Source organism: Opisthocomus hoazin, chromosome 2 (genome assembly GCF_030867145.1).
Source record: "Opisthocomus hoazin isolate bOpiHoa1 chromosome 2, bOpiHoa1.hap1, whole genome shotgun sequence".
NCBI lineage: Eukaryota > Metazoa > Chordata > Aves > Opisthocomiformes > Opisthocomidae > Opisthocomus > Opisthocomus hoazin.
Genome location: NC_134415.1, coordinates 2,778,691 through 2,801,010, shown reverse-complemented (window position 1 = coordinate 2,801,010; position 22,320 = coordinate 2,778,691). Strand labels below are relative to the sequence as shown.

Below are 22,320 nucleotides of genomic sequence, written 5' to 3'. Positions count from 1 at the left end.
CGTACTATTCCCACGTCCTTCTCAGTTTCTGGTGTTATGAAATCCTGATGCAAATGTCTTTAGCTTTACTACAGAAAGTGGATGGAAGCCGAGTTTAATACTGGTTTAATACTGGTTTCAGTTTGGTAGCAGTGAAACGGGACGCTGGGCTATATCGTTCTAGGTGAATTAAGAAATCATTCTGTGGTCTGATAAATATCCAGTGGAACCTAACTAGCTTTTGTGAAGGCTCAAATGATTTCGCATGACTTTTTCCAGTTTCACACTGCCTGTGTAGCTGTATTAGAGGCAGAAAGAGGGGGTGTATCACAACACTTCAGACCTTTTTTTTTTTCTCTGCCTGTTTTTTCAGCTTCGGTTTTAAAAATAGCCAGGGAGAGCTCTGCCTGTAATCTGAAGTACTGTTATTACAGTAATTTAAAGCAGTCCTTCGCAATTGGTCCAAAAAGAAATAAAACAAGTCCAACAAAGAAGGAAGCCAGCGCTTCAAGATTTGAAGAGCAATTACTGATTTTTTTTTTTAGTTTATGGATCTCGCTTTTTTGGTGTCTGACATGGGGTAGGTGTTCGTGCAACCTTAAGCCTGATTTTCAGTGAGCGTTAGGTGTGCAGTACTTTGGAACTACCCCGTATGTCATTTGCCCTGCTGGGTGGAATGCCTGCCGAGGTCAATCTCCATGTCCCATCCGTTTTGGCTTTTTTTGGCGTTACTCACAGTTAATCCATTTCTGTAAGCAAAGCTAGCAGGTATGTGCCAGGCTTAAGCTGAAATCTTGGCTACGGGCACACCACGCTGGTCTGAATGAGCTCTCACGCAGCGGCGGAGTGCTCCAGCCCCGCTTTGTGAAAGGAGGTTCCAAACAGAGATGTGACTGCAGTGCAGCGCGGGCGCAGACCTTCGGGGTCCGGAGTTTTGTCCCTTGTCAAAACCGGGAACCTCACCGGAGTGCGCTCCGGCTCCCTTCTGGCTAAAAATACCTGGATTTTCTTCAGCAGGGGCGTGAGGTGCCAGTAGGAAAGAGTAAGATAAATCAGTGCAATCCTTGCCCCCGTTCTGATGGAGGATTGGGATGTGGCTGGGTTTTGTACGCGCCCTGGAACTAGACTTGGCCAGAGAGTTTAAGGTTCTTCAAGGTCATATGAAATAGTCTCAGATATAGAGGGAAGATATTAATTCAGGTCGCTCAGCTCAACTAAATACGGTATTCTTTGTGCACCTAGTTTGCTTTTGTACCTTGGTGCCTAGTTTTGTTAGCCAACAGAAGGGAAAAATTTTACCTAAAATTGATACGTTCCTGAATGAAAGCTCACAAGCCTCATTCTACGCTTGTGTCTCTCTTGGGATTTCAAGGGCAAACAGTGGTCTGGCTTTTCTGCTTGGTGCAGTGTCAGCTTGCTGTGTCGATGATGACTGAAAGCAAAAGTGAGCGTTCCGGTAAACGTTCCACGCATTGTTTCTCCTGTTAGGTGGATGATACCTTTCAGAGTCTCTCAAGGCAAGTTTGCCTGTTAGCAGGTCTCTAATGAACGCATAATCACAGAATCACAGAATGGTCGGGGTTGGAAGGGACCTCTGTGGGTCACCCAGCCCAACCCCCTGCCCAAGCAGGGTCACCCACAGCAGGCTGCATAGCACCGCGTCCAGGTGGGTCTTGAATATCTCCAGAGAAGGAGACTCCACAGCCTCCCTGGGCAGCCTGGGCCAGGGCTCCGTCACCCTCAGAGGGAAGAAGTTCTTCCTCCTGTTCAGCTGGAGCTTCCTCTGCTTCAGTTTGTGCCCGTTGCCCCTTGTCCTGTCGCTGGGCACCACTGGAAAGAGTCTGGCCCCATCCTCCTGACCCCCACCCTGCAGATATTTAGAGGCATTTTGAAGGTCCCCTCTCAGCCTTCTCTTCTCCAGGCTGAACAAGCCCAGCTCCCTCAGCCTCTCCTCATAGGAGAGATGCTCCAGTCCCCTCATCATCCTCATAGCCCTCCACTGGACTCTCTCCAGTAGCTCCTCTTTTTAGTATTGTTCGTGGCTAGTCTCAGTAAACAGCAGACAGGTGCTGTGCATAATGAAATTCTTCCATCCAATTTTATATTGTAGAATGTTTACTCAATGTCGATATTCATAAATATTTATGTGATAAGACTGTTCATACTTCAGTTACCAAGTAGCATCCTTCTTTCTAGAAAGCTTCTAGTCCATTACAGGGGAGCAGTTTGTTTTTCTGCATATTACCCAAAGGCAAGAAAGCAGAATTGTATCTTCAGCAAACTCTTTCAGCTGTGTTGGAGCAGAAGCTCACGTAACATAAGGGAGATTGAGTTTTTTGGGTTCTTTGTCTTACACTTCTATCTAAACCACCAAACTCCAGCAAGACCAATATATGGTATCAGCCAAGAAAGTAAAACTCTTAGTGACATCAATAAAAAGAAAAAAAGAAAAGTGAAGCTGACACTTCCTGGCCTGTTTTCAGTGCAGGTTGCTAGACGACCCCATCTCCATCCTAGCAGTCCACAGCTAACGGACATGTGTGTGGCCAGCGACATCGTTGCACGTTCGTGTGAGTCCATAAGTACCAAAGCACAGGTGGGAGCAGTCAATACAGCAGTGGTGACTCTTTCCAATCTGCTGCTCAAGCACGAACACAAGATGCTTTTGTGAGAGTTAAAACATCCGTCATCTGCTGAAAACTCCATCAAATCTTGTGGTCTTGTGCTGGAGCTGTTCTTTCTGCAGCAGTCCCAGTTCTCCCTGCAGAAGTGCGAGCAAACCATATGTCCTCGTAGGGCTCCCTATTGATACCTGTGGAAGGAGCACTGCTCTAGCATCGTGTGAGTAGTGGGTGTTTAGGAGGGGTTGAGGAAGTAGATTTTTAGGGAGGTGCAGGAAGGAGACCTCTTCTACACCAGCATGACACATACAGAGGTGGTTCGCTCTCTCCGTGCCACTAAGTAATTTTTTTGATGTCATCTGCTGAAGTAGTCTATTAGAGAGAAAAGCACAGCAGACTTTCCATCAAAGCTTCTTGCTTAGATGCAAAATATTGGTTTTAAATCTATGAAGAACTTCCTTTGATGCCCCGTTTTAAGAACATTTGAAGCTGCTGAATGAAATCCACTAATTGGAACATCACTATATTGAGCAACTGCTCTTTTCAAAGGAAGTCATTCTCCCGAGCTTGCTGCACTTGTATATATACCTGTCACTTTGCATATAATTGCCAGTGTGTTGGACAAGGCTTTTAACAACTATGGAGGTAAAGATATGCAGGTAGAGGAGATCCTCTGTCTTTGCCCAGACTCCCAAGGCCTTGAGAGTACCGAGTATGAGATCAAGCAGGTAGTGTAGGTCTGTTACGTTGCTCCTTGGAGCAAAGAAGACTGTGGCCAAGGAGTCTGCACCTTACCAGTTCATCGGACACAGTTAGACAAGATGCATGATTTTGCTTTCTTCTTCCCACTGAACAGTGATTTTAATTTACAGAGTGGCTGAAGGGGGCTGTACCTCCACTGGAACCTTCTCATAGTTTGGACATGATCATCTTAGAGGTCTTTTCCAACCTTAAGGATTCTATGATAGTTCATCTGTGGAAAAGGTTGAAAATTACTGAAGTTCATGATACATCGATAGGAGCAGGAGGAGGTGAGAGAAGGGAGAATAGGCGCTCTCTTTCCTGCGTGTTCCCTGCATCCCCATCCAGCCAACATTGCTGATCACTCATCACTGCTGTGAGAAGCATGGTTGAGATGGCAAACTGCTGCAAATATTCCACAATGTTGGCAGGGCAGCGAATCCTTTATTTGAGAGAGAGAAATCTCCAGTCAAGGAAGCGGCGTGCTGAATTGGACAAGATATTTAACTCGGTACGGCAGCTGGAAAGGCTGAGACCCACGTTGGGACACTGATCTAATGAGACGAAAGCCCAGGCCTTTCTTTAAGCAAAGCCTTTCTTGGTTTTTTTTTTAAAGGAACATCAATAAGAAAAATAACCACTCTGATTCTTCGCTGAGGAAAGAATCACAGAATCACACAGAGTGTTCGAGGTTGGAAGGGACCTCTGTGGGTCATCTAGTCCAACCCTCCTGCCGAAGCAGGGTCACCTACAGTAGGCTGTAGAGGACCTTGTCCAGGTGGGTCTTGAATATCGCCAGAGAAGGAGACTCCACAACCTCCCTGGGCAGCCTGGGCCAGGGCTCCGTCACCCTCAGAGGGAAGAAGTTCTTCCTCCTGTTCAGACGGAACTTCCTGTGCCTCAGTTTGTGCCTGTTGCCCCTTGTCCTTGTCCCTGGGCACCACTGGAAAGAGTCTGGCCCCGTCCTCCTAACACCCACCCTGCAGATATTTGTAAGCATATATTAGGTCCCCTCCCAGCCTTCTCCAGGATGAACAAGCCCAGAAAATTTATATGGAAATTGTCCGGCATTCAGGATCAGGAGACAGCAATCACTGGAAGAGTCATGTGCCCTCGAATCACTCGGGGGGAAGTGTTGGTTCTTCTTCTGCTCGTTGGTGTCTCTTGGAAACATCTGCTCTTGCTCCTGATTTTCTTTAATGAGAGCAGAAATGGTACCGTGTAATTCACCTTTTCTGTAGCATTGTCTCTTGGGCCTCTGTCGTGGGAGTCTCATTTTTCCTTGCTCTGTACGCCATGTTCTGCCGATCGCATTTGTTCTGCTTGGGGTGTCTGTGCCTCTTCTGCTTTCTTCTCGCTGGATTTTCATCTGTTTTGCTGATGGACTTCTTGCGGAAAGATAGGTACTACTGATTGCATTTGCAAAGAAGGTACTATCGACTCGCATACTTTTACAGTGATCTCTAAATTTGTTCAAGTAGCAGAGTCATTCTGGTTTTGCCCATAAATTGTTGATTCATGTTTAAAAGTTAGAAGGTCCATTTTGAAAATAGGGCCTGACGTGCTGTGTAATGTAATAATACAAAATTTCACTCAGTAACTTTATCATCCAGCCCGTGGTTTGTGGTAAATGTCTTGGACTTGTGCGTTCTTTCATGCAAACAATTAGCTCGAGTCATTTTGTTTCTTTGGAAATCGATGATTCATCCGGCGTCGGCCGCTGGCATCCTTCTCCCCTGGGAGCTGGGCAGGCTGCTTCGCCACCCCGGGTGACTTGCCCAAGTCTGGGCCCTTCAGTCTGTTCCTGCTCTTGGCACGGTCCGTCTGGACACGCGAGGAGAAGAACCTTTGGCTTGCTTTGGCTATTAATTGGGAATTCTCCATTTGTCTTTTAAAAATTGGAACCTGGGCTGTGCATTATCTCATTTCAAGTTGTTTCTGTTGGAGAGTTTGTCTTGCATCCTGGTTTGGAGATTTTTTTGTTTGCGTGGTTTTTTAAGCCCTTTTCCTGTTGAAGCAAACTTTATTTTGCTGTTGACTTCACTGGGAGCAGGAGCAGCCATAAGCTTGTATTTATTTATTTTGTGTTGCAGCGAATATGACTCGAGTTCTCAAAAGTACAATTCAGAATACAGTGGGTTACTGGTTGATGCCAGTGCGTCATACGCCTCCTCCGCCAGCTTCGCTGTTCGTTCTTGTCTGAAACAGACTTCGTGGATTTCTTTTTCCATCAAGTTCCTCAGCAGTTAAAATTGCTCAGAGGACAACTAATAAATAATTTACAGCCATGAATTTCAAAGTGCAATGAATTTTTCGCATTGTAGGTTGATCTGACAGTTGTATGTTTACCAATAGAACAATGAATGTTCCAATTTCATCTGGGTTGTTTTGGTTTGTTTTTTTGCTTGCACCTTTTTGTTAGAGTCATTGGGAGGACTGGATGTTGTCTGACTAGCTGAAAGTTTGAGTTAGTACTTTTGAAGCCTCTTCTCCCGTGGTTTTCCTGAAGCAAAGTTAAGTTCCCTGTCTTGAAGCACACCACGTGAATGCCACTGTAGTAGAATTACTCTTTGGGTATCTATCCCTGTGCTTTAGTTTTACGTGCTTTTGTATTTTTTTTTTCATTTCTGTATCTCTACTCTGTTTTTATGCACGTTTTTGCAGCTCTGTTGTTTTTGCTTGTTGCAGCTGGGAGATACGCTCTGCAATATCCCTATTGCTCTGCTGCCCGGCAGTTGAGGAGCAACGTCCCGGCCCTGGTGGTTGGTTGTCCTGTGTTTAATCCACCTGGCTGAAGGGGTGACGGGAAGGGGGAGTGAGAAGGCGAGGAAGTCATTCCTATTTCCCTGCCTGTGTCTTGGCAGGGGTGTGAGGAGAGGCTTACCTCCTCGCCCGGGCGCGCTGTTTGTGTTGTGGTCTAGCCTTCAGCATCAAAGGCTGGCTTCTGCTCCACTGTTCACAATAAATCGCCAAACACATTGTAACTGGCTTTTTTTTCCCCTTTTGTAGTAAAGAACACAATTCTGAATGTAGTAAGTGTACCTGATAGTTGGGTGTTAAGTCCTAGCCCGTGTAATCTTCTTGGAAGTTGATTACGGAGCAGGTACACGTAACGATGGCTGCATGTCCTTGTACGTTAGAGTACTGCGTGTGTAACGGATGGGAAGGCTGTGATCAACCTGCTAGTATAAATGGTAACAGCCTGTCATAGAATCATAGAATGGTTTGGGTTGGAAGGGACCTTAAAGCTCATCTGGTTCCACCCCCCCTGCCATGAGCAGGGATATCTTCCACCAGCCCAGGGTGCTCAGAGCTCCATCCAACCTGGCCTTGAACCCTGCCATGGAGGGGGCAGCCACAACTTCTCTGGGCAACCTGGGCCAGGGCCTCACCACCCTCATGGGGAAGAATTTCTTCCTAATATCTCATCTAAATCTGCCCTCTTTCAGCTTAGAGCTGTTCCCCCTTGTCCTATCACTACACCCCCTTGTGAAAAGCCCCTCTCCACCCTTCCTGTTGGCCCCTCCAGGCACTGGCAGCTGCTCTAAGGTCACCCCGGAGCCTTCTCTTCTCCAGGCTGAACAGCCCCAACTCCCTCAGCCTGTCCTCGTAGGAGAGGTGCTCCAGCCCTCGGATCATCTTCGTGGCCTCCTCTGGACCCGCTCCAACACACCCATGTGTGGGTTCACACCTGGGAAATGACCTCTCCTCTGCATGAAGAAAGCTGTCGGTGTCCGGGCGGGACTGTGTTGTATCTCTGATGCGGAGGGTTCAGGGAGTTACCCTGGTCTTGTCTGGTTGCTGTTTAAAGCTCGAGTGGCTTACAAGGATAAGAACACGTGTGGCTGCCAGAGGCCTTGGTCAGCATGAAGCCTACCCCAACTCAAGTCTGGGCGTCTCTTTGCCGGACGGAGGGCAGGGCACAGGAGAAGCTGTTAGACCAGCTAAATTGCTTTTTTTACCAGTTTATTGGTTTGCTTGTGGAAAGGGTTTTGGTGTGCCTATAGCTAGCTCGGTGTTCGCTGGGGCTGTTGCCTCCGCTCCGGGATCTTTTGCCAGGACCCAACGCAACTGCAGTGGGAAAGGGCTCCTAGGCTTGCCGGGGCTTGTACGGGGGCACCACCCTGGAAGCCCCCCCAGGAGATGCACTTTGGCTGCAAACCAAGAGAATTAGAGCAACGATCAGAAGGAGGTGCTGAGAATAGAAAGGGGTAAAGCAGATTGCCACCGTGCTGCAGCTGTCTTTGGCTGGGGAGACAGCAGTGGTCCCGGGCACGGAGGAGTCAGAGGCCGTAGGAGATCATGGAGCCCAACGCTAAAGGCAGCCACTCCAACCTGACCTCCTTCTTGATGAAACCATCAGCGCCAAAATATTCTTTTTTCTTTGTTTTCTATTTTTTTTTTTAATTTCTTTTCCATTTACATGTAGACTGTGGTGAGCTGTAGATGGAAGGGAGGGACAGAGAACCTGCGAACAAAGCAGGTGGTGCCAGGCATGACCAGCCAACATAGTTCACGGCAGAGTCCAGACGAGCAATTAAAGCAAACTCTCTCTTAGAGCAGGTTGACTGGAGTGGTGTTGTCATTTCACAGAATCACAGAATGGTCGGGATTGGCAGGGACCTCTGTGGGTCACCCAGCCCAACCCCCTGCCCAAGCAGGGTCACCCAGAGCAGGCTGCACAGGACTTTGTCCAGGTGGGGCTTGAATATCTCCAGAGAAGGAGACTCCACAGCCCCTCTGAGCAGCCTGTTCCAGGGCTCCGTCATGGTGTGAAAGAAAACCTCCATAATACAGGCTTCTACAAGCAATTTTCCTGACAAAGAAGTAAAAGGCTTGGGCGGATATTTGGGTTTTTGGTCAGGGGAGAGAGTTTTTTCTTTCAGTGGAAATTTCAGCTGTTTTTCTAGTGAGTAACAAAGAAAATCCCGCAGCAGTTCAGCTTTGTCTTCTCCACTTCCATGCTGAGGGCAACCAGCGGACAGGTCCTGTGACTCTGGCGATGTCTTTGCCTGTAACGTTTGTATTAGCACATCCCCACGCCAGCCTTTCGCAGCATCACAGAATGGTTGGGGTTGGAAGGGACCTCTGTGGGTCACCCAGTCCAACACCTGCCGAAGCAGGGTCACCCACAGCAGGCTGCACAGCACCACGTCCAGGCGGGTCCTGAATATCTCCAGAGAAGGAGACTCCACAGCCTCCCTGGGCAGCCTGCGCCAGGGCTCCGTCACCCTCAGAGAGAAGAAGTTCTTCCTCCTGTTCAGCTGGAGCTTCCTCTGCTTCAGTTTGTGCCCGTTGCCCCTTGTCCTGTCGCTGGGCACCACTGGAAAGAGCCTGGTCCCGTCCTCCTGACCCCCACCCTTGAGGACTCTTCTCAGGCTGCAGCGGTGTCAGCTCTCTCTGGGCTTAGTTATCTGAGTCATTAAAAAGTCATCAGAGTCACTGACTTTCTGTGGGAGGTTATGGGAGAGAGGCATGTCCGGGTGCTCCGTGGCGGTCGGAAAGGAGAGGCTGCCACGGACAGGGAGCCCAAGCTGCGTGCCACGGGCGGAGAAAGCTCTCCGGTCCCTGCATCGCCCGGCGATTCACGAGTTTGTGAAGAAAAGCTGAGAAAACGTGGCGATGCCGGGGAGGCGGGCGCTGAGCTGCACGTCCGCCTGCTCGCAGCGTAGCGAGCGGCTCGGAGTTGCAGCCTGGAAATAGATGGACGAATTTAACCTCTGGGGAGGGCTGCGGCTCCCCGCCGGAGTGGGAGAGGAGCAGCGCTGCTTCCCCTTCGCGTTGCGCGTGCTGTTTCCAGAGCTGCGCTGCTTTAGGTATTTTAACGTAAAGCTGGGGGGGGGGGGTTGTAATTTATGAGCAGGATTTTAAGCTTTTTGATTTTGGGAGGGGAGAAGCGGCGGGACTTGTACGCTCCCTGGAATAAAAGGAGATTCAGATAAAAGGAGGTCCAGATAAAAGAAAATTCAGATAAAAGGAGATTCAGATAAAAGGAGATTCAGACCCCGCTGCTCTGGCAGAGCGGGGTCGCGGCGTCTTCCAGCCGCCTCCCGGGAGACCTTCTTGTTCGGGAGCTGATTTCTTGCCGGAATCTGAGCGCCGCAGCCCCCGGTAGCGACAGCAGCGCCGAAATCCCGAGCTGAGCCCCGAAGCGCGGCGTTGTGCCGCTGTTCCCCGTGTGATTCGGGAAGCAGGAAACCGGCGGAGCCAGCCCGAGCGGCGCGGGAGTGTCGGTTATTTCTCCGCCCGGGACGCGGGACCTGTCATCTGACGGCGATGATGATGATGATGATGCACGCAGCGCCAGCCCAGCCCGATTGGATGTAGTAGGATCTAAGGGGAGAGGGAGCGGGGAGCGAGTCCGGCTCGCCGCGATGTAAACACTGCGAGCGAGGAGGGAGTACGACGCCTTTATGCTCCGAAGAGCAAGCAGCCAGCTCCCAGCGCTCCGTCTCGGACCCTTCGCGGGGTTGGCCGTGCCCGGCTCGATGACCGGGAGCCGAGCCTCCGGAGCAGCTCCTGCCCGTGGGTGCGAACGGGGGGGGATCGGGATGCGCTAGCCCTTCGCCGGCAGCTCCGCCGCAGCTCCGCAGCCGGGACGGGGCGATGGACATGAACATGAAGAAGTTCACGGTGCGCCGGTTCTTCTCGGTCTACCTCCGCAAGAAATCGCGGTCGAAGAGCTCGAGCCTGAGTCGATTTGAGGTAAAAATCGCCGTAACTTTGCGAAATGCAGCAAAGACCGTTAGGTGCTGGGGACAAAGGTAGGCAGGAGTGCCTGCGCTGGCTGACGTGATAAATAGTTAAAGTAATAAAATAATTAGTTGTCTTTCCCCGGAGGTGGTGGTGTTCGCACCTGGAGTTCTTTGTTTCGGTGTAATTCCGTGTTTTTTGTGGGTTCATTGCATAATATCTGAGTGTGTTGCTAAGGATCCCTTTGTCAGCCTGGCAGGGGAGGAGGAAGCTGGTTCAGGACATCATGAAGTTGGAGGAAATAATGACAGATCGGCTTAAATTAGCACAAATGGCAGCATGCTTTGCGACAGCCTCAGATTTTTGTCTTCCTCCCCTGCACACATACTATTCTTTCGCGGCGCCGGATTTCCAAATAATTCATCAATTTGCTAGCGCCTTTTTTATATGTGGTGTGTCAGAGAGGGATTTTCTCGCTTGTTCGTCTGTAGGTTCTCATGCTTGCTCAGATTTTTGCATTTATCTTCTCTCCCCGGGCATGCTGGCATTATTTTTTTTATCATTATTTTGTTTGAAGGAGCAGTTGCTCTTCAGGAGCGGGGCGGGGGGGGCAACGTTAAATTAAACCTACGGCGATTCAGCGACGGGGGAAGAAGGCAGAGGGGGGATTTCTGCCTCGCCTCCTCGAACCGTTGTTCCTCAGCCCTATATCTGGAGCTGCGAGCAGCCGGCAGGGTGGGAGATCGATTCAATAGATGGCGGTTATATTTATGCCATTCGCTTTATCATGAGGGATGGTCTGCAACCTCTGCATTAAAACCGAGGTGGATGGGGCCGGATTCCCCTCGCCTCACGCTTGCTTTATGCTGGTGTACTTCAGCTGACCTCCGAGGAGTTCCTCTGGTTTGCACCGGTATTCCCAGGAGGAGGAGGATTAATCTCCTGCTGTGTGAATACATTTTAATACGTTATTCTCGTCGTGTCCTATTTAAAGTGCCAGGTAATTGTTTGAACATCAAGTTCTTCACGTGTCATTGCTTAAACAGGACATGCAGAAAAGCAGAGGGTTTGACCGGTGGTTTTTATTGGGTTTTTTCTTCCTCAGCCCTTTAAAATCATCTTGCTTGAGCAGTCATCATGCAGGGTACCTCATTTTATTTCACTCACCTGCCAGTCACGCTATGCATTTCAAACAAGCTAAGAAGTGAGTTGTTAAAGCTGCCTCCTTGCCCCAGCCCTGTCCCTCTAGGGCTGAGGGGAGAGGGCTTCCCCCTGGCGAACCCAGCGCTGCAAAGGCGAGTCTGGAGTAGGTGTTCCTTGTAAAAAACAGGGAATTCACGAAGCTCGTGCTCCGCCGGAGCCCGCAGAAAGCAAAGCTGGAGTCAGCGGGTGGCACGGAGGCGTCCCGAGAGGGACGGGCGGCTGGGCACTGCTGGGAGGGGATGCTGGGCCAGCAGGGCTCTGCCAGACCTGGGGACTCCTCACCTCGCAGGGCCGTGCCTGGGGAGAAACAGAATCCACCACACGAATTATGGAGCTTACAGAGGGCGAACGAGCAGTGCGGCTCAGCGCAGACCGTCGTTTCTTTAAAAAAAATAAGCCTTTACAATCCCTTTGACCCATCAGCATGACATTGGATTTACTGGGCCTTTTCAGTATCTGTGAAATAGTTTCCCCTGATGTGTGTTGTGTTGTCTTGCAAGGATTTTTTTTTTTCCTGATTTTTAATAATTTGCTCCAAGCAGCAGCCCGGTATGTCTCCCATCGGACATGTCCGTTCAAAGCATTGCGGCCACTTCCCTCCTCTCTCCCTTGGCTTGGCGGGAGCGACCGACTTTGTGCAAAGTGAGTCAGTATGAGAATGCATCAGGGAATAGGGGTTGTTCCGACCGGGAAGAAAAAATGATTCACGAAATCTGTTCTGCTGTTTAAGTGTGAAAATCAGCAGAGATGTTCCTTCTTAGAGGGGAAAAACCCAACATATGAACATCAACCCCCCCCGTGATTTCCATCCCCGAGTCCTTCTGCGTATCAGTTTGTAATTGCAGGCTAATGAGCGCTTGTCAGTCAAACAGAAAGTGCAGGGGAGCCTGTTGGGAGTTGGATTGTTACAAGTCAGAATATTCCTCATCCCAATAGGTAGGTATTTTTAAAGAGGCAGTAAAAAGGCACAGGTTATTACAGCGTGGAATGAGTAAAAGTGAAATAAAGGGAAGGAGTTTGGAGAAAGCACAGGCGGAATTGCTTTGCCTAGCGGGTGGTAGCCAGTATAGGTGGCAGAAGTTACGTGGTGCTAGATGGCATCTGAAGTTTGGGAGGGGACGGCTGCGCCTGGGTTGTGTGGGATTTTTGTTGTGGTGTGCTTTTGGCCAGCTGGGAAAGAGGGGTGAAGGGTTGAAGATACGTACTCCTGCATTCAAGCCTTTGCTATGTTTAAAATACCACCATTAGATTCAAAATAATATCATACTAGCTATTAATATAGTATGATTAATCACTTTTTGTACTGCGGGGTACTGCTGTGCTTTAAATTCACTTGCAGCGAGCTTCGTAACTCGCAGAGCAGGGGTAGAGATGCAGAAAATGACTTAGCAAATCACAGCTTCTAACCTGACATTTATTTAACCATTTCCTATGCCGGTGTCATGGCTAGATCTGAGGCAACAAGACCATTGCCTTATGCAGACAGCTGGGTTCCGCACTTGGTCCTGCCGAAGGAGGCAGAGCGCGCTGAGAAATGAGGTATCTCAGGGCGTTTGTTTCGTCGTGCCCAAAACCTGGGCCCTTCTTACTATCCTGGGAAAAGCTGGCTGAGATTTGAACTCCTTTGGCTACACTTTCCGATTTTCAGTTTATATTATTTTTCGGCATGGCCCGCGTTGCCCTTCATTCATAAGGTATTTAGTGATGTAATTGCATTAAACGTGCAGAGCCGAGTTTTGCCCTTCTGCCTGCGCACGGGGTTCTTACTGAAGTCAGCTGAGAAGCGGGCGCAGTCGGTGGGAAGGGCGTGTGTGCATCCGAGAGCTGGGCTCTGTCTGTGGCCCTTGCTGAGCGTTGGTGAACACGGATGGGAAACCATCGGGAGAAAGTAAGCAGAGCGTGGATCTGCAGAAGGCTTTGAGCCCCAGTGGGATGCGTCTTCTGGCAGCAGCGAGCGACGTCCCTTGATTTATAAACTAAAAGTTAAATATGCCATTTGAATAAGCTAGGAAAGACCTTAACATGCAAAGAATTTGATTATATTTATTCCAGTGAGGCACAAGCTTTGCTTATTTTTTTTGAGAAAATGACCAGTTAAAACATTGCCATTGATGTTTTTGGGAGAGGTTTCCGACTTTTGCATTCCTCATGTATTTTAATTCGTTATTCTTTAATTCCTTTAATTCTTGTTTTGTCTTACTGGTAATGGTGAATCCAAATTCTGTTTGGTCTATGTATGGGGCTTGGAGCCTAGCAGAGTTCTTGCAAATTAATTAAAGATTGATTTGGAGCCTGGTGTGTCTCGAAGACATCAGTTGTGAGAGGCAGGACCTCCTGTGGGTGCTTCAAGTGTGGGTCCTCCTTGGGTTCCAGCTGGTGTAGAAGAGCTGGCTCTGGCTCGGTAATACTTTTTTATGAGAGATTTTCGGTTCTGATCGTTGGCCCTGATTTCCTACAAGCTTGAGGTGCAGCAGCGTTAGGAAAGTGGCCAGCAAATGCTGAACCGGACTGCTCCTCCTGCACAGCGGGCTGGAGCAACGCCGCGCTGGCAGACGCGAGCGAGATCCTCTCTGCTCGTGTGAAGCACAGGTCTGTCCTTCATCAGCAGTATGTCCTTTACTCACAGAATCACAGAATCACAGAATGGTAGGGGTTGGAGGGGACCTCTGGGGTCACCCAGCCCAACCGCCTGCCGAAGCAGGGTCACCCACAGCAGGCTGCACAGGACCACGTCCAGGCAGGGCTGGAATATCTCCAGAGAAGGAGACTCCACAGCCTCCCTGGGCAGCCTGGGCCAGGGCTCCGTCACCCTCAGAGGGAAGAAGTTCTTCCTCGTGTTCAGCTGGAACTTCCTCTGCTCCAGTTTGTGCCCATTGCCCCTTGTCCTGTCACTGGGCACCACTGGAAAGAGTTTGTCGTCTCTGTTTGATTTTTGTGGGTAATCGTTGTGTAGAGGAATATTTTCTTGCTGTCAAAGGTTGGACAGAAAGAAGCAATGAAGGGGCAGAGATGGGGATTCGCAGCCCCGGATCAGCTCTGCAAGGTGCAAGTCCTGAGGCAGCTGCAGGGTTGGGGTTTTTTCCTCCCTTTGTGCCGAGCATCTTTGCGGTGAGTGTTCTTGGCACGGCCGCAGTCCCCGGCGCTGTCGTAGCCTGACTTCCCCCAGCTGCAGGCGAGACTTTTCTGAGGAACTGGGGCCATTCTGGTGGCCTCGTACGGCTCGCCAGGGGGACGGGAGGCAGGGCAGGGGAGGGCGAGCAGGACGAGAGGGCAGTCCCTCAGGTAGGTCACTCGAAGAGCCAGGAAATCCAATTTTCAGGCTCATTTTTATAACTTGCTGTGTCATTACAGATGGTTCAGACCCCTGTGCCCTGCTTCCCGCATTTGTGAAGTGAAAATCATGATGGTTATTCAAGTCCTTTGGTATAATTCTACCTATTTACCTCAGTTTTGGTGGCAAGAGAGCTTTCTCACATGTGTACACGGTTCATAATAAAGAAATTGCTCCCCAACTCCTGACTTTATCCCAAATAAACAGTCTCTTGAGCCTCTGGCTCGCTACGTGCTCCTTCCCACAAGCCTCAAATTAACTGCTGAGCTACAGAAAGGGACAATTAAGCAGGTAGATGTGTGGGGATAACTTGTCCAGAGAAAAACAGGGCTGGGAAGGATCTAAAAAACCTTCGTCTGGACTCCCTCTCCTCCTCCTCCTCAGGCAGCATCAGCCGTATCTAAACTATTCCACCAGACAAAGAGGTTTTTCTAACCTCTGCTTAAAGACCTCCAGTGGTAAATGGCCGTGACCTCCCTAGGAGGTGTATTTTAGAACACGATTCGTAGTGTCAGAGAGTTTTTCTGATGTCTGACACAATTTTTTCTTACAGCAGTGTAAGCCCGTGTCTTCTGCTCCTGCCCATTGTCACCGTGAAAACCGGGTTGCTTCCTTTCCTTTGCAGCAGGACTTTTGTGCATTTGAAAGCTTTTCAGATCCCCTTTCTCAGCCTTTGCTGTAGAGTGGGAAAAATGGCTTTCCTTCGTCGTGAAAGTTTGGGACTTTCAGGAGTATGACCCGTGCCAGCCGCGGCCACGCTGTTAACAAGCAGCTCTTCCTTTGGTTTGGATGCTGATGGCCCGCTGTAAAAAATTACTTTTAAATCAAAGGACCCTGTCCCGTCAAAGAGCGATTCAAATTGTCATTTTGTGCTCCATTTCCACCGTCTCAGTGTCTGCATGATGCCTTGATCCGATGCTGTGTGGCATCCAGTCCAGAGCTGGCGGGCCCTACCCACGGGCTCTGATGTCAGATCAGTTCTGACACACATAGGATCACAGGATGGTTTGGGTTGGAAGGGACCTTAAAGATCGTCTGGTTCCAACCCCCCTGCCATGAGCAGGGACATCTTCCACCAGCCCAGGGTGCTCAGAGCTCCATCCAACCTGGCCTTGAACACTGCCATGGAGGGGGCAGCCACAGCTTCTCTGGGCAACCTGGGCCACTGTTTTACCACCCTCATGGGGAAGAATTTCTTCCTCATCTCTCATCTAAATCTGCCCTCTTTTAGTTTAGAGTCGTTCCCCCTTGTCCTATCACTGCACCCCCTTGTGAAAAGCCCCTCTCCACCCTTCCTGTCGGCCCCTCCAGGCACTGGCAGCTGCTCTAAGGTCCCCCCAGAGCCTTCTCTTCTCCAGGCTGAACAGCCCCAGCTCCCTCAGCCTGTCCTCGTAGGAGAGGTGCTCCAGCCCTCGGATCATCTTCGTGGCCCTGCTCCAACACATCCATGTCCTTCCTATGCTGGGGGCTCCAGAGCTGGACGCAGGACTCCAGGCGGGGTCTGACAAGAGCGCAGTAAAGGGGCAGAATCCCCTCCCTCGCCCTGCTGGCCATGATTCTCTTGATGCAGCCCAGGACACGGGTGGCTTTCTGGGCTGCAAGTGCACATTGCCGGCTCACGTTGAGCTTCTCATCCACCAGTACCCCCAAGTCCTTCTCCTCAGGGCTGCTCTCGAGCCACTCTCTGCCCAGCCTGTACTTGTGTTTGGGATTGCCCCGACCCACGTGCAGGACCCTGCACTTGGCCTTGTTGAACTTCATGCGGTTCACGCAGGCCCAGCTCTCCAGCCTGTCCAGGTCCCTCTGGATGGCATCCCTTCCCTCCAGCGTGTCAACCACACCACACACCTTGGTGTCGTCGGCAAACTCGCTGAGAGTGCACTCAGTCCCACTGTCCATGTCGCCAACAGAGGTATTAAACAGCACCGGCCCCAGTACCGACCCCTGAGGCACACCACTCATCATGGGTCTCCACCTGGACATCGAGCCGTTGACTGTAACTCTTTGTGTGTGTCCATCGAGCCAACATCACATGATTAAACTCAGGATCTGGTCCTGTAGCCAGGGTGGACCTTCGTTTGTGCCTAGAGCAGGGTCCTCATATCCTTACAGAACAGAAGAGGTCTTCGTTTGGTTGTGGGATGGGCCCTGGCCGATCAGCTGATGGGACACTCACGTGCCAGCCTTGTGTGACCGGTGATGAGGCAGTGGTACGGGGAACAAGTGTTTGGTCGGGATCACGAACAAGTGATGGAAGGAATGAATGAAACGGAGAGGCCGGTGCCTCTCCAGTGCTGCTGCGGGCCAGGTCGTGCCCTGGGTCCCTGAGCCTGGAGCATCTGTGGGCGGGCGATCAGGGGGACAGAGCTGGACCTGGTGGGCTGGTTGGGACCTGGGGCAGCTGAGCCCCTGCCGAACAAGGATTTAGAGTCACTTGGGTTTATGCCAGTGGAAAATGCGTAATTTTATTCTCGGTTTTAGCTCATAACTTTATAGCCTGTGGTACAAGAAGTCTGTTCTCGGAGGGCTGAGCTCTTCTGCACCTATTTTTCTTGTCAGTGGCATTTGATTGATCCATTTTTTCTGCTAGTCTCAGGAGAGGACTCCTTCCATGTGTGCCTTTTGCATTTGTGTCCACTTTTTGTGTTTGTGTTGTGACAGGTAACTGGAAGTATTTCTGAAGACAGAAATCAGAACAGAAAAACCTCCTGATGTTTATTTACCAGTTACTCAAGAAAAAATACTTCTCATCTCAATATTTGCTAGTCTGAATGCGCGGAAGACTAAACCATGACATTATCAGTGAGGAAAACCTTCTTCTGAAATGGTGGTGATGTTATCAGGCATTGGACCAGGCTGCCCAGGGCAGTGGTGGAGTCCCCATCCCTGGAGGGGTTCAGGAAACGTGTGGATGTGGCACTTTGGGACATGGCTTAGCAGGCATGGGGGTGTTGGGTTGACGGTTGGACTTGAAGGTCTTAGAGATCTTTTCCAACCTCAATGATTCTATGATTGCGCAGCAGTGCGCGGGCAAGGAGGGGAGATACAGGCTGCTAGCGTGCTTTCAGATGATAAGTAATGAAAGTGATCCGCTAAATGCCAGATATCTTATAAAAGCTAAATAAATGAGCTCATATAAACTCCAGGTATAATTAAAAGGTGTCACAGCTCTTTCCTGCAGGGCCAAATTTGGACCCGTGCATGACTGGAAGAAGCCAGGAAATGGTTCTCTTCAAAAGTTGTTATGAATAATCTGAAGGCTTTACAAGGGAGGAGAATGAGTGCGTGGTTTTCTCTATAAAATTCAACTTTACCTGTTGTTAAGCGGCAGAGGCTGCCCAGTCCCGCTCGTTCCCAGCAGCACCATCCTCCAGGCAGCTCGGTGGTACCCTCTTGCGATGCCCAACGGGACAGTGCCAGCTCAGGGCTGCTCCAGGGACATCCCAGTGCCGGCTGGCGTCGGTTCCCGTTGTGTGTCACCAGTCACAAGTACTGGTGAGCTGTGACGTGATGAGAGTCATGTGACGATGGCTGAGAGTGATGGTAAGCAGGAAAAGAGATTTTTTTTTTTTCTCGTTTCATGTAAACATGTGGAATTTGTTTTATGCGCGTGTACATACGTTCAGGGTCTGGGATTTTGTTGTGCCTTTTTTTGTTTTGAAGTTTTGTAGAACTCAACCAGGAGAAAATGGGCATTATTAGAGATTTTTTAAAGTTTATGTGGAAATATAGTTTAAGATGCACAGAATTTAGTAGAGGCTGCTGGTTTTACTGCAAATAATGAAGTAATATGTAAAGCACTATAAAGAATGACATACCTGTTCCAGAGGAATATTAGAGGCTGGCCTTACAAACTGCAAAGATAACTCTGTGCTGAATTTGTGAGTCTCTTTTATCATTATTAACAAGACTGAGCCTTAGACATCTCCATATACAAACTAACACAAAGATGGATTCCAGACTCAAAGCTTTACCGTGTCCTTTGGCGAGAAGGAATCCAATAATTCCTTCTGCTAGCGATGTGGCAGAGCCTGCTGTGTGCCACGTAGAGCGAATGGCCGAAGTGACAGCGAGAACTGTTGCCAAACGCTCAAAAAAATGGTTGAAAAAGCTGGAACCTATCGGTTTGAAAGATCTACATGGTGTAGAACGTGCTGTGGGACTGAGGCTTCTTTGGGGTGGTGATGCTCGGGAGAAGTAGGGTGTGTTCTTGGCATCTGCCGAGCCTGACCGTCCCACAGGTCCGTCCTCTGGTCCCACATTCTGATGGAGGACTAACTGGGCCGCGTGATTTATATGCAAAGTGGCAAGCACTGATAAATGGTGTGAAAGAAAACCTCCATAATACAGGCTTCTACAAGCAATTTTCCTGACAAAGAAGTAAAAGGCTTGGGCGGATATTTGGGTTTTTGGTCAGGGGAGAGAGTTTTTTCTTTCAGTGGAAATTTCAGCTGTTTTTCTAGTGAGTAACAAAGAAAATCCCACAGCAGTTCAGCTTTGTCTTCTCCACTTCCATGCTGAGGGCAACCAGTGGACAGGTTCTGTGACTCTGGCGATGTCTTTGCCTGTAATGTTTGTATTAGCACATCCCCACACCAGCCTTTCGCAGCATCACAGAATGGTCGGGGTTGGAAGGGCCCTCTGTGGGTCACCCAGCCCAACCTCCTGCCGAAGCAGGGTCACCCAGAGCAGGCTGCACAGGACCGCGTCCAGGAGGGTCTGGAATATCTCCAGAGAAGGAGACTCCACAGCCCCTCTGGGCAGCCTGTTCACCCTCAGAGGGAAGAAGTTCTTCCTCGTGTTCAGCTGGAGCTTCCTCTGCTTCAGTTTGTGCCCGTTGCCCCTTGTCCTGTCGCTGGGCACCACTGGAAAGAGTCTGGCCCCGTCCTCCTGACCCCCACCCTGCAGATATTTAGAGGCATTTCTAAGGTCACCTCTCAGCCTTCTCTTCTCCAGGCTGAACAAGCCCAGCTCCCTCAGCCTCTCCTCGCAGGAGAGATGCTCCAGTCCCCTCATCGTCCTCGCAGCCCTCTGCTGGACTCTCTCCAGTAGCTCCTCATCTTTCTTGAAGTGGGGAGCCCAGAACTGGATGCAGTACTCCGGATGGATCACACCAGGGCAGAGTGGAGGGGAAGGAGAACCTCCCTTGACCTGCTGGCCACACTCCTCTTGATGCACCCCAGGATCCCATTGACCTTCTTGGCAGCCAGGGCACACTGCTGGCTCAAAGTCGAACGAGTGGATTAAAAGTGTAATCTTTTCTAATGCGGACAATCTGGGTCATTTCAAAAACTGAGCCTTATGAAGAGCATTATTTATGAAAACTAGGTTGGTTCTTTGCTTCCCCTCTTGACCGCTTGCTCTTTTCTTGCTCAGTTTAGATTTTATTTCTCTACCTCTTTTGTGCTCATCTGTTCCTCCCCGTTGTTTCCCACATGCACAACCGTGGCAATTATAACCCGTCCCCGGGGAAGCGGGGACTGACAAAACGTTGAACATGCTGTACGCACCGCAGCCAAGAGAAAGTCTGCCCTTTTCCCCTTGCTTTTTAAATCTTGTTGCTGGTGTGACATTGCTGGGACGGAGACAGGAATGAGAACAGAGCTCTCTCCATGGAGTACCGCTATGGTCTGCAAGCACTCATTTATCTTTCCAAGAGCTGTCGCTGTCTGGGGTTTTGTCTCGTCTCTTCAGGGAGGCACATCAGCTCCCCATTTTTCGGTTCCTGAGGAGAAGAAATTAAGTTGTTCTGCCCTCCTGGGATATGATTCTCTACCCTTGTCTTCAGGCTTTTTTTCCCTCTTGTAAATGAAATGTTGAGGATTTGAATGCGCTGAGAGCTGGTGTGTAGACTCCCACGGCTGGACCGCGGAAATGCTGAGCTCCGCACGGATGGAAACCATGTCCCTGAGACCAGGCTTTCGGCTCCTGGTGTCCACCAAAGCTCTCACTTGGCCTGCTCGGGCGTTTTCCTTGTAAGGCAGCAGTTCTGCTTTTTCCTTCTCCCTCACCCTATCTTTCATCTGATTCAGCTTTTTTGAATTTACGCTTTAGACAATGGGAATCGCATGTTTTTGCTTTCCTTGTACTGCCTCTGTTTTGGTACTTTCCACCCTCAGTTGACCGAGGTAACTGGAGAGTCATCAGTAAAAACAAAGCTCGATCTGAGGAAGTGCTGATGCAGAGGAGATGCTGGGCGATGGCCGGAGAGCTCCGACACGGATCACAGAATCACAGAATCACAGAATAGTAGGGGTTGGAAGGGACCTCTGTGGGTCATCTAGTCCAACCCCCCTGCCGAAGCAGGGTCACCCACAGCAGGCTGCACAGGATCTTGTCCAGGCGGGTCTTGAATATCTCCAGAGAAGGAGACTCCACAACCTCCCTGGGCAGCCTGTTCCAGGGCTCCGTCACCCTCAGAGGGAAGAAGTTCTTCCTCATGTTCAGACGGAACTTCCTGTGCCTCAGTTTGTGCCCATTGCCCCTTGTCCTGTCACTGGGCACCACTGAAAAGAGCTTGGCCCCATCCTCCTGACACCCACCCTTCAGATATTTGTAGGCATTTATAAGGTCCCCTCTCAGCCTTCTCTTCTTCAGGCTGAACAAGCCCAGTTCCCTCAACCTCTCCTCGTAGAGGAGGTGCTCCAGTCCCCTCACCATCCTCATAGCCCTCCGCTGGACTCTCTCCAGTAGCTCTTCATCTTTCTTGAACTGGGGAGCCCAGAACTGGACACAGTACTCCAGATGAGGCCTCACCAGGGCAGTGTAGAGGGGAAGGAGAACCTCCCTCGTCCTGCTGGCCACACTCTTCTTGATGCACCCCAGGATCCCATTGGCTTTCTTGGCAGCCAGGGCACACTGCTGGCTCATGGTTAACCTGTCGTCCACCAGGACGCCCAGGTCCCTCTCCGCAGAGCTGCTCTCTAGCAGGTCCACCCCAAGCCTGTACTGGTGCATGAGGTTGTTCCTCCCCAGGTGCAGGACCCTGCACTTGCCCTTGTTGAACCTCATCAGGTTCCTCTCTGCCCAGCTTTCCAGCCTATCCAGGTCACGCTGAATGGCAGCACAGCCTTCTGGTGTATCTACCACACCTCCCAGGATCCCGGATGCGGAGCTCACTGCACATCTCAGCAACGTCCCCCCCTCACAGCCAGTAGACCCAACCCGTTGCTCCTCAAGCGGCTCGGCATCCTGGCTTTCCGTCATTCGAATGGCTTCCCATCGCTGCTCTTTCAGCGAGAGCAGAAGCCAAAACTCCTCGGGAGTCCCGTCACGTCGCAGGCTCCCCACTGCCTTGCTGGGGGTTCCATACCCGTGAAAGCTCTTCTTCCAGCTGAGCCCGAACGTCTGCCGGGGGTTTTAGCTCTGTGTAGTCCCATTTTCGCAGCGCCGTGCTCTGTTGTTAAAGCCCGGTTACTATGGCATCTACAAGACCTTGGAAAATAGTGAAATGTTACCGTTTTGCTTTGCATGGCAACTTTTGTTCCTGTTTTGCCTGTGTGCTTTCACCCTCTGGGTTCTCTTTTGAACTCTGAACAAAAAACCTCCAAGGGGAAATCAGCTGCCAGCTCTGGTGCGTTGTCATTGCGGGTACGTGAAGTCAGGTGGCTCTGCGTGGTTTCTGCTTGATCATTATCCATTTCAGTTTGCTGAAGGGAGTAAGCTTGTCACAGAATCACAGCATGGTTGGGGCTGGAAGGGACCTCTGTGGGTCACCCAGTCCAACCCCCTGCCCAAGCAGGGTCACCCACA

At 50.3% G+C, this 22,320-nt stretch overlaps 1 protein-coding gene across 2 annotated transcripts in view; it reads left to right on the top strand.

Moving 5' to 3' along the window:
• Positions 1-22,320, top strand: part of RPS6KA2 (ribosomal protein S6 kinase A2) — a 293,472-nt gene that overhangs the window by 109,376 nt on the left and 161,776 nt on the right. Inside the window, exon 1 of one of the 2 annotated variants that reach the window (XM_075411814.1) lies at positions 9,243-10,046. The exons of the other annotated variant lie outside the window; for it this stretch is intronic. Coding sequence (XP_075267929.1) covers positions 9,948-10,046 — 99 coding nt within the window. The 5' untranslated portion in view covers positions 9,243-9,947. Of the gene's footprint in view, positions 1-9,242; positions 10,047-22,320 lie in introns of those variants that run through there. 2 annotated transcript variants of the gene reach the window in all.